The sequence below is a fragment of the Papio anubis genome, chromosome 14 (assembly GCF_008728515.1).
Source record: "Papio anubis isolate 15944 chromosome 14, Panubis1.0, whole genome shotgun sequence".
NCBI classification, from domain to species: domain Eukaryota; kingdom Metazoa; phylum Chordata; class Mammalia; order Primates; family Cercopithecidae; genus Papio; species Papio anubis.
The window spans coordinates 11576226-11588998 of record NC_044989.1 but is presented as its reverse complement, the minus strand read 5'-3'; the positions used below and the strand labels follow the sequence as shown (position 1 = coordinate 11588998).

The window sequence follows — 12773 nt, the reverse complement described above, 5'->3', positions numbered from 1 at the left end:
AACCAATTTGACTGTTGTCCCTGTGGCTTCTTCATACTACTTTCCGAGAGTAATCAGCACACCCTCAACAAATATTTGCTGAACCCCTACTCTGGGTCCAATATGGGGGCCAAGAACACCAAAGCAATCAGAGCCATACATGGTCTCTGCCTCATGGAGTTTTGGGTCTAGACAGAAAGGAAAGGTTCATCACATAGTCACACTAGTGATTATATAATTATCAACTATGACAACATTTATGGAGGAAAAGTTCACAGGCAGAGGACAGCAGACCAGACTCACATGCAGAGAAAAGGCTACTGGATCTGCTAGTTAGCTAAGCGAAGCAGGGGAGAGGGGTCCACAGGATACTACGTAATGAAAACAGCATGTGCAAAGCCCCCAGGGTAGAAGGTACCTCCAGCCATTGAAGCTAATGCACAGAGAGCAGAGGAAAACAGCAAAGATGAGATTAAAGAGGCAGGCAGGAGCTAGAACACACAAGCACTGTAGGTCGTGGTAAGGACACCAGCCTTCATTATAAGAGCCCTGGGGAACCACAGTAAGGCTTTAAGCAAGAAGCAACATAAATGGCAGCAGTCCCCTAAAGAGACCAATGTATCCGCAGTACAGAGAATGAAGAAGCAAGGGTGAGGATGGGTGCAAAGAGACCATCTGGAAGCACCTCTGGGAGAGATGACGGTAGTGCAGACGTGGGAGTGGAGCTGGAGAGACATGGACACGTCAGATAAGTATTTAGGATGGAAAACTTATAGGACCTGGTGTGGGAGTGAGGCTAAAAGCATGAATCTCACCCACGGATGGACAGTGGTGCCATTTTCTGACTATGGCCCCAATGATGGAAGAACTCACAAGAATCCCGTGAGTTCAACTCTGGAAGTGTTAAGTTTGAAATACCTTGAGGCATCCACAGGACAATGTCTGCTTAGTTGGCTACTTGATAAATGGATGTGGAGTAGAAAAGAATGTCCGGTTTGGAGACAACAATGGAGTCATCGCATGGGCAGAAGGGAAAAGTAAGAAGTAAAAGGAGAAAAGGTGGCCTAACATGAGCTTTGAGGACCCTCCTAGAGGTGACTAAGCCAGAGCGGGAGCAGCCTGCCGGGAGGAGGAGGCCCAGGTGGACACAGGGGCCTGGGAGCCAAGCGAAGCAAGTGCTTCAAGAAATAGGAGAAGGCAACGAAGATCTTAAAGAAATCACAGGCACTCATAAGTAAGGCCAAAGCCATGGACCTTCAGACATTCCATTTCAGTGAAAGGACTCAGAGAATTAGTCAACTGCTGTAAGTATATATACCTCATTAAAATTGTCCTCACAGGCAAGGCGTGGTGCCTCATGCCTGTAATGTCAATGCTTTCAGAGGCCTAGGCAGGCAGATCACTTGAGCCCAGGAGTTTGAGACCAGCCTGGGCAACATGGTGAAACCCAACTCCGCTAAAAATGCAAAACTTAGCCATGTGTGGTGGTGCACGCCTGTAATCCCAGCTATTCTAGAGGCTGAGATGGGAGGATTGCTTGAGCCCGGGAGGCAGAGGTTGCAGTGAGCTGAGATTGCACCACTGCACTCTAGCCTGGGTGACTGAGCGAGCCCATTTCAAAAAAAGAAAGGAGGGGAGAGGAGGGGAGGGGATGAGAGGGGAGGGGAGGAGAGAAAAAGAAAAAGAAAAAAAAATTGTCTCCACAAGCAGAAGGAAGATATTTAATTTCTTAAGAAACTCAATTCCCAAGGTGAATCCCTTCTTTTATAGATGACGAAATCTTACCATAAGGGAGTGACTTGACCACAGTCTCCTAACGGTTACAGAGCCAGGGGGTGACGCCTATGCTGCTGGCTCCTGACCTTCCTCCCCACCTTCCCCAAGTTCCGCAAGCCCCAGCCCTGCTTCATGGCAGACTTGGCTCATGAAAACTCAGCACTAGGGCCTATGTTCATTTCTCTGATATAACTACATGAAAACCAATCTCACTACACAAAACCAAAACTTGCTAAGTGTGAGCACTGCTTTGTCTTCTGGGCTTACCTCCTTGATCGTGGTGTTTCTTCCCCTCCATGAAAACCACCATCTTCCTCCCTTTTTGGGCATTTTATCCCTCATGATAGATTCCACAGTGGCCTGTTTTAAATGGATGGTAACATAAATAATGGAACAAAAAAAGATCAACTTAGCACATTCAAACCAAAAGAAACATACATGCAAATTAAAGTAAGATTTAAAAAAAAAAAAAAATCAGAGAAAACACAACATACTATTTGTGGGTTAAAAATTTTAGAGAAGCAAAACCTAATGGCGTCCAAAATTACATGAAGGTAACTTAAGCATGAAGACTTAAGAAGATGTTAAAGGAATAAACAAACAACAAATAAAATACAACACAACAACAACAACAGAAAAAGAAAGCATTAGAAATCATTAGTGATTAGTAAGACTGGAAGTTTTCAAATTAAAGTGGCTAACTGGTTATTATTACTCTCAATATGATTATAAAATAAAATATGAAATGATTAATATGGGGTAGAGGATAAAACAGTTTTCAACAAAAGGTAAAATGCATAGGATTTTTATGAAGTGTAAATTTCTAAACATTTACATTAATAGGTACATTTGATTTAAAATCTCAAGTATTAAAAAGAAAATTTATACTTTTAAGTTAGGCAAATGAGTTTAATGGGGAGATTAAATATGAATTGATAATTTTCTACGTTTTTTCCAAAGAACAAAATATCTATCTATCTTGAGGTTAATTCTAGGACCAAGGTAAAAGTCATGTAATGTCCCTTCCTCAATTTACAGAACTTTCAAGTAGCTGACACCTCAGCTAGTAACGAAAGAAAGACTTAAGCTGAAAGATTCAGTCTAACAGGGTGCAGGGAAGCAGATAGGTAAGTAATTTACTATGTAGCTTAAAAGATCTCTATCTGACACAAAAGAAAACCCAACTGCAGTAAAACACAAACCACTCACATCCAGTTCATAAATAGGACAATTCATAAAGCTGTCAATGACCCTATTTCCCCTAAATCTACTCATAAATGTAACAAAACCACAATTTAAAAAAAAAAAAAAAAAGGCAAGCAAGCCAAAGAAAGGAAAAAAACAAACAGGAGTATTTTCAGTCCTTCACAAACTTGTTCTAATGTTCATTTGAAAAACAAACAAAAATAGCCTAGAAAATTCTCAGGTAGAAGAGTAGTAAGTAGAACAAGCACTATTGGATATTAAAATATACCTAAATATACTAAAAGAATGCAGTGTTGGTATACAAGGACACATATCACAGGAACAGAAAACAAAAGTCCAGAAATAAATCTAAATTCACAGAGAAATGTAACAGAAGGTGAAGTTGTAAGTGCCTCTGAGTGGAGGATAGGGTTAGTTAACACACGGTCCTGGGATAATTCAGTAGCCATGTCAGACCCTGGAGGATAGGGTTAGTTAATACACGGTCCTGGGATAATTCAGTAGCCATGTCAGATCCTGTGAGCAGCTCACCTGCCTCCCCTTTCTTGCTGACAGATCTGAAACTGTTCAAGAATCAGGCTGCAATGCATGTGGAGAAGGCTGGCTCAACTCCAGAGGATGCACCTCAATGGTCGAAGCCATTCACTGTCATTTCATTGCTTTGCCAAGAACTGCTTTAGAGGCAATCATGCGACCAACTTTGGCCAATGAAATACTAGCGAGCTGCCCCCACCCTCCCGTTTCAGATGTGGCGGTATGAGGAGATGATCTGTAGGGCAGTCATCTTGTGACCATCAAGGAAAAGCTGAGAAAATCACAAAGAAGCTAACCCAAATTCATCAAGCCTGAAACTGTCAACCTCCAAGATCCTTGTCATATGAGATTATTACTTAAGCCACTTTTAGTCATTCTGTTTCCTAAAACAAAAAGCATCTTCACCAATTCAAGAATTTCCTAGGAAAAAAAAAAAAACTGGTTTGGTTCCCAATACCTCCCTCATTAAGCTCAAAATAAAATCTAGATGGATGAAAGATTTTAAAATCTTTCAAAATTTCCAAAACTTGTAAAAATACACCCCATATACAAGAAAGCACAAAAAGAAAATATAAGGCCTATCTTCACAAGTTTTGGAAATGGGGAAGCAGGGCCATTTTAAGTATGATACAAAACCCAACAGCCATAAAAGATAAGATGGGCAAATTCTACATTTAAAAATAATATCTATATTAGAGAAATGCCATATATAGAGTCAAAAGTTACTGACTTGTAAAAAGATTTAGCATGCATATCACAAGAACTAATTTAAGTTTCAGAGCCCATGTGGATTTCTTTTTCAGTGAATAAATAAAGCCTTTAGCTATATTGCTATTGCAATGGGCTTTTTTCTTACGGATTTGTAAATGTTGAGAACAGTGACATAAAAATGTGTCCCAGGCCATGGATACCATGGCAGGGACAAAATAAAAACCACTCTGGAGAACATGCCCTCAGCCCAGTCCACAAAGGTACCCACAGATAAAGCACCATCCAACATGAGATTGCAGTCCTCAAAACACAACGCATGCACACACACACACACAGACACACACATGTACACATGTGCACATACACACACGCACACACCTGCACAAGTATGCACACATACACACGTCCACACACACGTGTGCACATGCTCACATGCAAATGCACACACATGCACATATGCACACACGCACATGCACACACACTGACACATAGGCACAGGCACACACACACATATGCAAACCCAGGAAGAAGTAAGCCTAGACTCAACAAAGTCCGATTAGACCTTCAAGAATCTCAAGTGTTAGAACTGGCTGACCGACTGCAACATCCTAAGGCACACAAAAGCTTGCTAAGCACACAAAGGATACAAACAAGTCTAAGGCAGTCTCTGCAGCAAAAAACGTATAATCTAGTAGGAAGATCTATCACTGAAAATTAACAATTCCCGGCTGACTGTCTGGTGAATTGTTTTGGGGAGGATGAGAACACTGCAGGCTGGCAGGTGGTGTGGCTGCCCTCCTACCTCTTCCCTGCGGCCACTTACCTACTCTCCCCTGCAGACTGGGAGCTGCCCAGGCCCTGTACTGGCTCCAGCCTCAGAGAATCAGGCATGGGGCCGGCTTCCTGGCTGAGCAGCACCTGACACTGGCACGGACACCTGCGCCTGACCTCGATGCCTGCTCCACCCCTTCCAGGGTGACACTCATCTCCCTTTGTCCTCACTGGGCTCTGAGGTCCTGGCACCCGTCTGCTCAGCCTCCACCTGTGCCCCTTGCACGGCAGATATTGAGAAAGGAATCTTTGGTCCATGATTGGCAGGTTTTGCCTCGATAAGGAGGAGGGGGAACCACGTGCACGGTGCAAGAGAGAGATCTGAAACTCCTGGCCTGTATGCTCACGAACTTCAAAACAGCACAGTGGAATTAACTCTGTGGTTTCCACAATAAAAGGGAAATTCCAATCACCCAGATTAAGCCATTCATCATTTCTAGCATCCCCTTTTCTTTCTCATGTTAAAGCTCACCTTTGGCAAAGGTTTCTGGAAGGCCTGCATTGCCAGGAGGAGGGGTGCTGCTGTTGTCCAATTATAGTATCTAACACAAAACAATGAAACAGATGTCAAAAAACCGAGGCTCAGACTGAAAACCTTTCCAATGTCATATAAAGTAGTCAAGGAAAGCTCAGGACCCCAGCGAGGTCCTTAAAGAGCTCAATACTCTTGCTAGCCCCCTCCTCTCCCCCAGGCAGAGGCTCCCGTCCACCTCATCCCAGCCGCTAGTGAGGGCCCAGCAGCAGCCGTGCCAGCAGGGCAGACAGTTGGACATGCCAGCAGCCCAAATCCCACAGTACAGCTGCTGCACCAAACCACAATGTGCTTGGGGTATTTCTTGCCACATGTTAAGGAAAAGGCAACTAGGTGTAAAACATCCAAGGCTTAAGGGAGAAAAGCTTGCTAACAGTCTGCAAAAATAACTGTACATCCCTTGCCCTCAGATAATGAAGTTTTCTTTTTTTTTTTTTGTGAGACGGAGTCTCGCTCTGTCACCTAGGCTGAAGTGCAGTGGCTTCATCTCGGCTCACTGCAAGCTCCACCTTCCGGGTTCAGGCCATTCTCCTGCCTCAGCCTCCCAAGTAGCTGGAACTACAGGTGCCTGCCACCATGCCCAGCTAATTTTTTGGGTTTTTTTAGTAGAGACGGGGTTTCACCGTTTTAGCCAGAATGGTCTTGATCTCCTGACCTCGTGATAAGCCCACCTCGGCCTCCCAAAGTGCTGGGATTACAGGCGTGAGCGACTGCGACCGGCCAATAATGAAGTTTTTCAAAAGGGTAGAGATGTAGGCTACTCTGATATACCCATGTGCTGCAGAGTGTGACTATTCACATTCAATAAGAACATCGAGCTGGGTGTAGTGGCTCACACCTGAAATCCCAGCACTTTGGGAGGCCAAGGTGGGAGGATCTCTTAAGCTCACAAGTTCAAGGCTACAGTGAGCTACAACTGCACACAGCCTGGGAGACAGAGCTATACCTCGTCTCAAAAAAAAAAAAAAAAAAAAAACTAGTAGAGATAAATACTAAAACTCACAGGACTGAGGGCTATCGGAACCTATCAGCTGTACTGCCAGTTCTGTGGGCATGGAACTCGGACCACAGTGAAGGCATAATAAAGCAATGTAGCAAAGTCTTGATTTTATATATTTCTAAGGCTTAATGTCTAGGTCTATTTGAAAACATGAAACAGAAACAGTATCATGCTACTGCCAAAGTGACTTTCAAGAGGTACTTACTTACTCCCAATCTTTACCACGAGATTGGGGTCATCGATAATAGCGGGGTTGTCCACAAACTGTTGATACGACACAGCTTGCTCCAGGAATGCATCTGTGACAGCAATTGTAGAGGATCAGGGAAAAAGAAAAAGACAGATCAGCTCAAAATTAGGCCTACCTTTCATTCGCTCACTCACAAGTGTTTTCTGAGAGTTTGTGCATTCCAATTGTGCAGACAATCCTATAAAATGTATTTGTAAAGGTCGCGCCATTTTATCTGGAGGGCGGTGTCTGCGCAGCAATGCAGGGAGGCCAGGACAAGTCTGAGGATGCTAGGGGACGTGTACCTTAGTTGGGGCACATACGTTCACACAGGGAGTAGGGGTGAAAACAGCATGCACGTGCATCTGCACAGGTAGAGTCACAGCTACGCATGGCACAGAGGCCAGGCTCCCTTGGCTTAAGTCATGATTATTGGGCTGACCCTGGGCAAGCGGTTCACCTCCCAGGCCCCAGCTCCCTCCTCTAGCATGGGGATAATAACCACATCTGCTTCCTAGGGTGGTCATGGGGACTGATAAGGTCGTGAATAGGAAGCACAGGGCCCTTTCGAAAATGGGGCCGCCTCCACCACAATCGGAAGCAGGAATGGCACTGTTCTCACCGCGCTGGGGCAGCCGCACCCAGATCAGAGCAGAGGAGAAGGTGGCAGGGTCAGGAGGCCCAGACCTCAGCCCTGGACGTTCTCAGTTCTTTGACCGGCTCTGGCAGCTGGGCTGTACCTTGAGCCTTGACCGTGGTTCTGACCATCTCCCTGGCCCGGAGCCATGCCTGCTCCTTCCCTGGGAGCTTCTATTTACCCTGAACCAAACCGAAACCCAGCAGACATCAGACACTAAGAATCTCCTCTGTCCAGGAAAAGAGTCCCTGGGTCATGATGCCAGCCCGACTGGCCTCGACATGTACCCTCAGAGCCCACATTAGGACCTCCGGGGACTCTCCTGGGGTCTCCTGACTGTGACAATCTGGCCTCACCTGTAAGGACTGGACACTCGCAGATCCTGCCCCATGAGATAACACTCAGATAACAGCGCCCGGCCTCGTCAGTGCTGCCACCCCATGCCCCCAGCTCATGTGTATCAGGGAGGGAACACCCAGGGGACTCAATGGGACACTGGTCTCCTCACGCCAGTGTCCAGAGAGTGCGCTCGCCCCCCATGACCTCAGAAACACAGTGGGGCTGGGCATTAATACGTGGTCCTAGGAAAACTGAGTGAATGAACGGAGCTGGCGGGACCCAGCACACAATCTTGTTTCCGCTCTCAAAGGAATGGCTGGCAAAGGCATGAGAACAAAAAGGCCTCAATCTTTGTGGAAGAAGAAATTCCCAAAGCCTTGAAGGGACCAGGGCGGAGGCAGGAGTCTCAGATGGCAGCCCTGGGTGGAAGGGGAGATGCGGGTGGCTCCTGAGACGTAGAGGGAAGAAGTATACAGCCTGGGCCCCTTCCCTGCTAGAAATACCACGAGGGGATGGAAAACAGGAAGTAGTGGGGGAGGGGGCGCAAGGAGTGCAGGGTGACTGTGTCTAGTTCCCGCGTCCATCAGCTGATAACTGCTGACTGCGCCCCGCTGTGGGGCTTGGGCACACCCCACCATGGAACTGTCAGGAGGCCCTGGCAGGGCATTGCTATGAATGTGGCAGTGCTATGAATGAATCACCTAAGCCCACCCTATTAACACCCTTTGAATCCAGCTGGGAAAAGTTCCCAGCCCTCCTCTGACCAACTCAGACCTCCCTGCTCCAAGGCGCCGGCACACGTCTCTCCTGCTGCCAACGCCCTCTAATTTAATTAGACTGACACCCCCCTCTAGCCTGCAGGCTTCTGGAGGCCGTCCCTGCAGTGCTCGCCTGGGGCACAGGGGACACATAGTGATGGCCTGAGCCATGTGTGACCCACAGAACTCTGAGGCCGGCTAACTGCAAGCTAGAAACATCGGGGTTACAAGTTCGGTGCTATCATTTGTGCTGTCATTAACCGCAACCAAGGGAAAAGCCGCCTTGACACGCACTCCTTGGAGAAGCCTAAGCCTCTGGGCCTTCTGACCGGAGGCCACCAGAGGGCGCCCACGCGAGGCCCGCGGTACCTTTCGTGATCTCCCGGTGGTCGCTGAGGCCCCCGCAGAGGGAGATGGCAATGGAAGGGAGGTCCCTCAGCCCGTCCGAGGTGCTCTCCACGCCACTGTCCACGCCTGAGCTGCCCACAGACTGCGGGGACTGGTTGGCCGACCGGGCTCCGTTGTCGCTGGCATGTTTTGCGAGTCCGGAAGGGTCTCCGCTGGAAGGAGGAAAAGCGGCAGAGACCGGCTGAGGACTGTCCCAGTCCAGGGTCCCACATCGCCATCCGGTGATGCTCTGGCACGCGGCCACCCTCAGAGCCACAGACGGCTGCATCTCAGCACAGATGTTGATTAAAGCACCACGACAAGGAAAGAGACATTTAAACGCCTTAGCTTAGGGGACAAAACCATTTCTCAGCCGGCTGCATCTCCCTGTATCTCCCTAAAATACACTGAAGAGGAAGGCAGCTGTCCTCCCTGTTCCCTGCCCTTCCCCTCCAGGCGCCAGCCCTCCCCTAGATCGCAGGCGGACTGGGGGTGGGTCCCCAGGATCACGGGAGACCCTCCTGGGAGAAGAAAGGGCTGCGGACCATGACCACTGTGGACAACATGACCTCAGGCTTCAGAGGGAGGGCAGTCTGGTGCCTGCATCCCTGTCCCGAGGTGGGGACGCCGCCCAGTGCCCACAGCCTTATGTCCACAGAGAGAGCAGGCGCACTTCACAAGGCAATGGGAGACTCCTGCTGCCTCTTTTTTTTTTTTTTTTTTTTTGAGATGGAGTCTCACTCGGTGGCCCAGGCTGGCATGCAGTGGCATGATCTCGACGCACTGCAACCGCTGCCTCCTGGGTTCAAGCAATCCTCCTGCCTCAGCCTCCCAAGTAGCTGGGATTACAGGTGCATGCCAGCAAACCCAGCCAATTTTTGTATTTTCAATAGAGACGAGGACTCACCATGTTGGCCAGGGTGGTCTCAAACTCCTGACCTCAAGTGATCCACCCACCTCAGCCTCCCAAAGTGCTGAGATTACAGGCGTGAGCCACCGCACCTGGCTGGCTTGCACACTTTCTAATCAAACATAAGGGAAAACTGAGCTCACACAGAATGATATTCAGATTATCAAAAATGACGTGAGGAATTTTACTTTTTGGGGAAATACAGGGCCGCCACTTCAGGATCCATGTCTGTGAGGTCATCCAAGTAGACGCCGTCAGCACCAAGATGTCGGCTTCGTTTATCTAAAAGGACGAATGGCTCAAGTTAGAAAACCACTCTTCTAGAAATGACCTCATGGCCTTGTATCTATAGAAACAGCATTTAAACACTATGTGCAGATGTGCTCCCAGGTACTCAAACTTCCTAAGAACCACAGTAGTTCCAAATATGTTCTGTTTTGTCTGGTAAAACTGAATGGCAAGAGTTTTTTAGACAAATACTTTGAGGTTTGGGCACAGCACCGTTGAGGGTGAGAAGCTGGTTTTGATGGACTTCTTCCATGATGATGCTGGAGAAAGAGTGGATTGAGGTCACTCTTGTAGGTACCGAGGCCCCTCACTGGAGGCCACAGCCTGCGCTTTTCCCATTGGAAAATGGCGGGCAGTACAACATGACCGTAGACCACCAAGGTCCACAAACCAGGGCCGTCATCCACCATCGTGTGGCCAGGATCAAGTTAGTTAACTTTGCTGAGCCTCATTCCTCCCCTGTAAAGTGCCTGAAGTGTACTGAGCACTCAACGCATTGAGGCTATTACCATTATCATTACACTTATTATGAAATGATAAAAGCTTTCATTAGGCACTTCCCCATCAATACCCCAAGGCAAAGCATCCGACCCTGTGCATTGTCAGACACTGGGTATGATGACTTCAAATGTCCTCTTTACTTCTGGCAGAGAATGATGTCATTGGTCCATACAATTCTAGAATACCACACGAAGCTGCTGGGTGGATGGAGGTCAGGCCTGGCACCATTGATACTGACACACAGCCAGGAGTGCATTAAAGCAACGCAGAGCGCCACTGCGTGCCAACCACTATGCCAAGCGCTGAGGAGAGAAAGGTAAGTTAGATAGAAAGGACTCTTGATCTCAGACTATGGGGGAGTTGGGCAAAAATACATCAATAAAATAATGATCATTTGAAATCATGATAAATGGTATGCAGAAATTACAGTGGGTAAGGGGCTGGAAAGCAACACAGGTCAAGAAGAGAGGTGGCCAGGATTAACCTAATAATCAGCTTTATTAAAGTCACATTTATGGGTCCCATTGTGTGCTGAAAAGGACTTAACTCTCCCAGGTCTCAGCAGCCTCGGTGTGTAAAATGAGGAAGTTTGCTACATGATCCTCAAGGCCTCCTTCGTGTCTGATTTCCTATGACTAAATTCTGATAATTAAAAGATTCCTCCGAAGAGCACAGACTGAACATGATCATTGTCATAGTTCAGTTTCTACCTCAGTTTCCTTGGAACTTTGGAAAGGACCTGTCATTTGTAGAGTGAGCACAAACTATGAACAGGAAGGCAGCCGGGGAGCCCCAACCTTCATACCTTTTTTCCTGGAAGGAGAATCCGTCTTGTTTGCTGTCTGGACTACACTGGCAGACGGGGGTTTGAGCTCCTCGATCATGGGCAAGAGTGGCGCTGCTGCTCCTAAGGTCTCCAGGTCTTCTTCATTCACAAACTGCATTTCTGTCTGAGGCTTGTTCTGGTCCAAAAGCGCTCCCCCGGCCAGAGTTGGTGATTGGTCACTAAAAGTGTCTGAAGATTCGCTGTGAATGGCCTGAAAGTGACTTTTATCACAAATTTTTCTAGTGCTCAATGGGCTGGACTCTTTCATCTTGTGTGGAGAGGAAGACTAGAGCAAAGAGGAGAGAGGGACAGAGAGAGAGAGAAGGTCAGCACAGAGGCAACCAGAAAAACTGAGTGACCCAAAGAGAACAAGAAGTAATCAAAAGTAGGCAAGAACTTTTAAGCCTCGGGAATCACCTGGTGATTTCTATACCTGCCAAAAAGTCCGGAAACCAAGAATATTAGGTCCAAAGCAAATGAACTTTCCTGTAAAAAACATCAACTGCCAAAGAGAAGTGAGATTAGCAATGTCAACAGACAGGAGCACCCTAAATGCTCACTGTTAGGTGACAAGTCTATTCACACATACTGGGATTCTCTGTGGCCATGAGAATCAATGAATTACAGCTACACCAACAACATGAATGAATCTTGCAAAACTAATCTCTGCTGTTAAGATCAAGTTTACCCTTGCAAGGAGCAGAGGGGTCAGTCTGAGCAGTGACCGCAAAGAGTGGGGGTCTCCACGCTGCTGGTCATGCTCTGCTTCTCGGTCTGGGTGCACGTTGCACAGATCTGTTCCTGCTGTGAAAATGTATTGAGCTATACATTTACAATCTGCATTTTTCTGTATGTATATTTCAATGAAGTTTACTCCCAAAACATGAGTGAATAAGTCAAGATTTGGTGATGGTTGGTTCACATGAGTGAGAAATTAGCATTTCTGATTCTACCGCAAGAGGGATTTCCAGTTACAGAAAAGATTTATTCAAACAAAACCCAAAATGCAATTCATGGGCTAAAAAGAGGGGAGAAAGTATTCACTTCTCTATCTGATCAAACAGCGTCAATGGAAAATGAAAACAATGCTAACAGAAAATCTGCGGTTACAACTTTTTGCCCAAAGTGATGGATTTGCACTTCCATGCTGTTTCTCCAGCAACTAATGACATCAACTTGCAAAGAGAGTTGGCTGGGTCAGCACCATAGCTGTGGACAGGGAAATCAGCATTTTCTGTGAAATCTAAATGTAACCTAGAAAGGAAATGGATCCACAACTTTGGCCTCAACAGACTACTCTCCAAAAAGCTGCCCATCTTGACTCTTTAT

At 47.0% G+C, this 12773-nt stretch overlaps 1 protein-coding gene across 12 annotated transcripts in view; it reads right to left on the bottom strand.

Annotated features, from left to right (window-relative positions):
- Positions 1–12773, bottom strand: part of LPIN1 (lipin 1) — a 142584-nt gene that overhangs the window by 33510 nt on the left and 96301 nt on the right. For all 12 annotated transcript variants that reach the window (XM_021924585.2, XM_003908290.4, XM_009183706.4 and 9 more), the window contains 6 exons: positions 11424–11730; positions 10018–10111; positions 8902–9092; positions 6775–6868; positions 5510–5579; positions 2023–2115 (listed from right to left, as the gene is read on the bottom strand). In XM_021924585.2, the coding sequence (XP_021780277.1) occupies positions 2023–2115; positions 5510–5579; positions 6775–6868; positions 8902–9092; positions 10018–10111; positions 11424–11730 (849 nt within the window). The remainder of the gene's footprint in view (positions 1–2022; positions 2116–5509; positions 5580–6774; positions 6869–8901; positions 9093–10017; positions 10112–11423; positions 11731–12773) is intronic.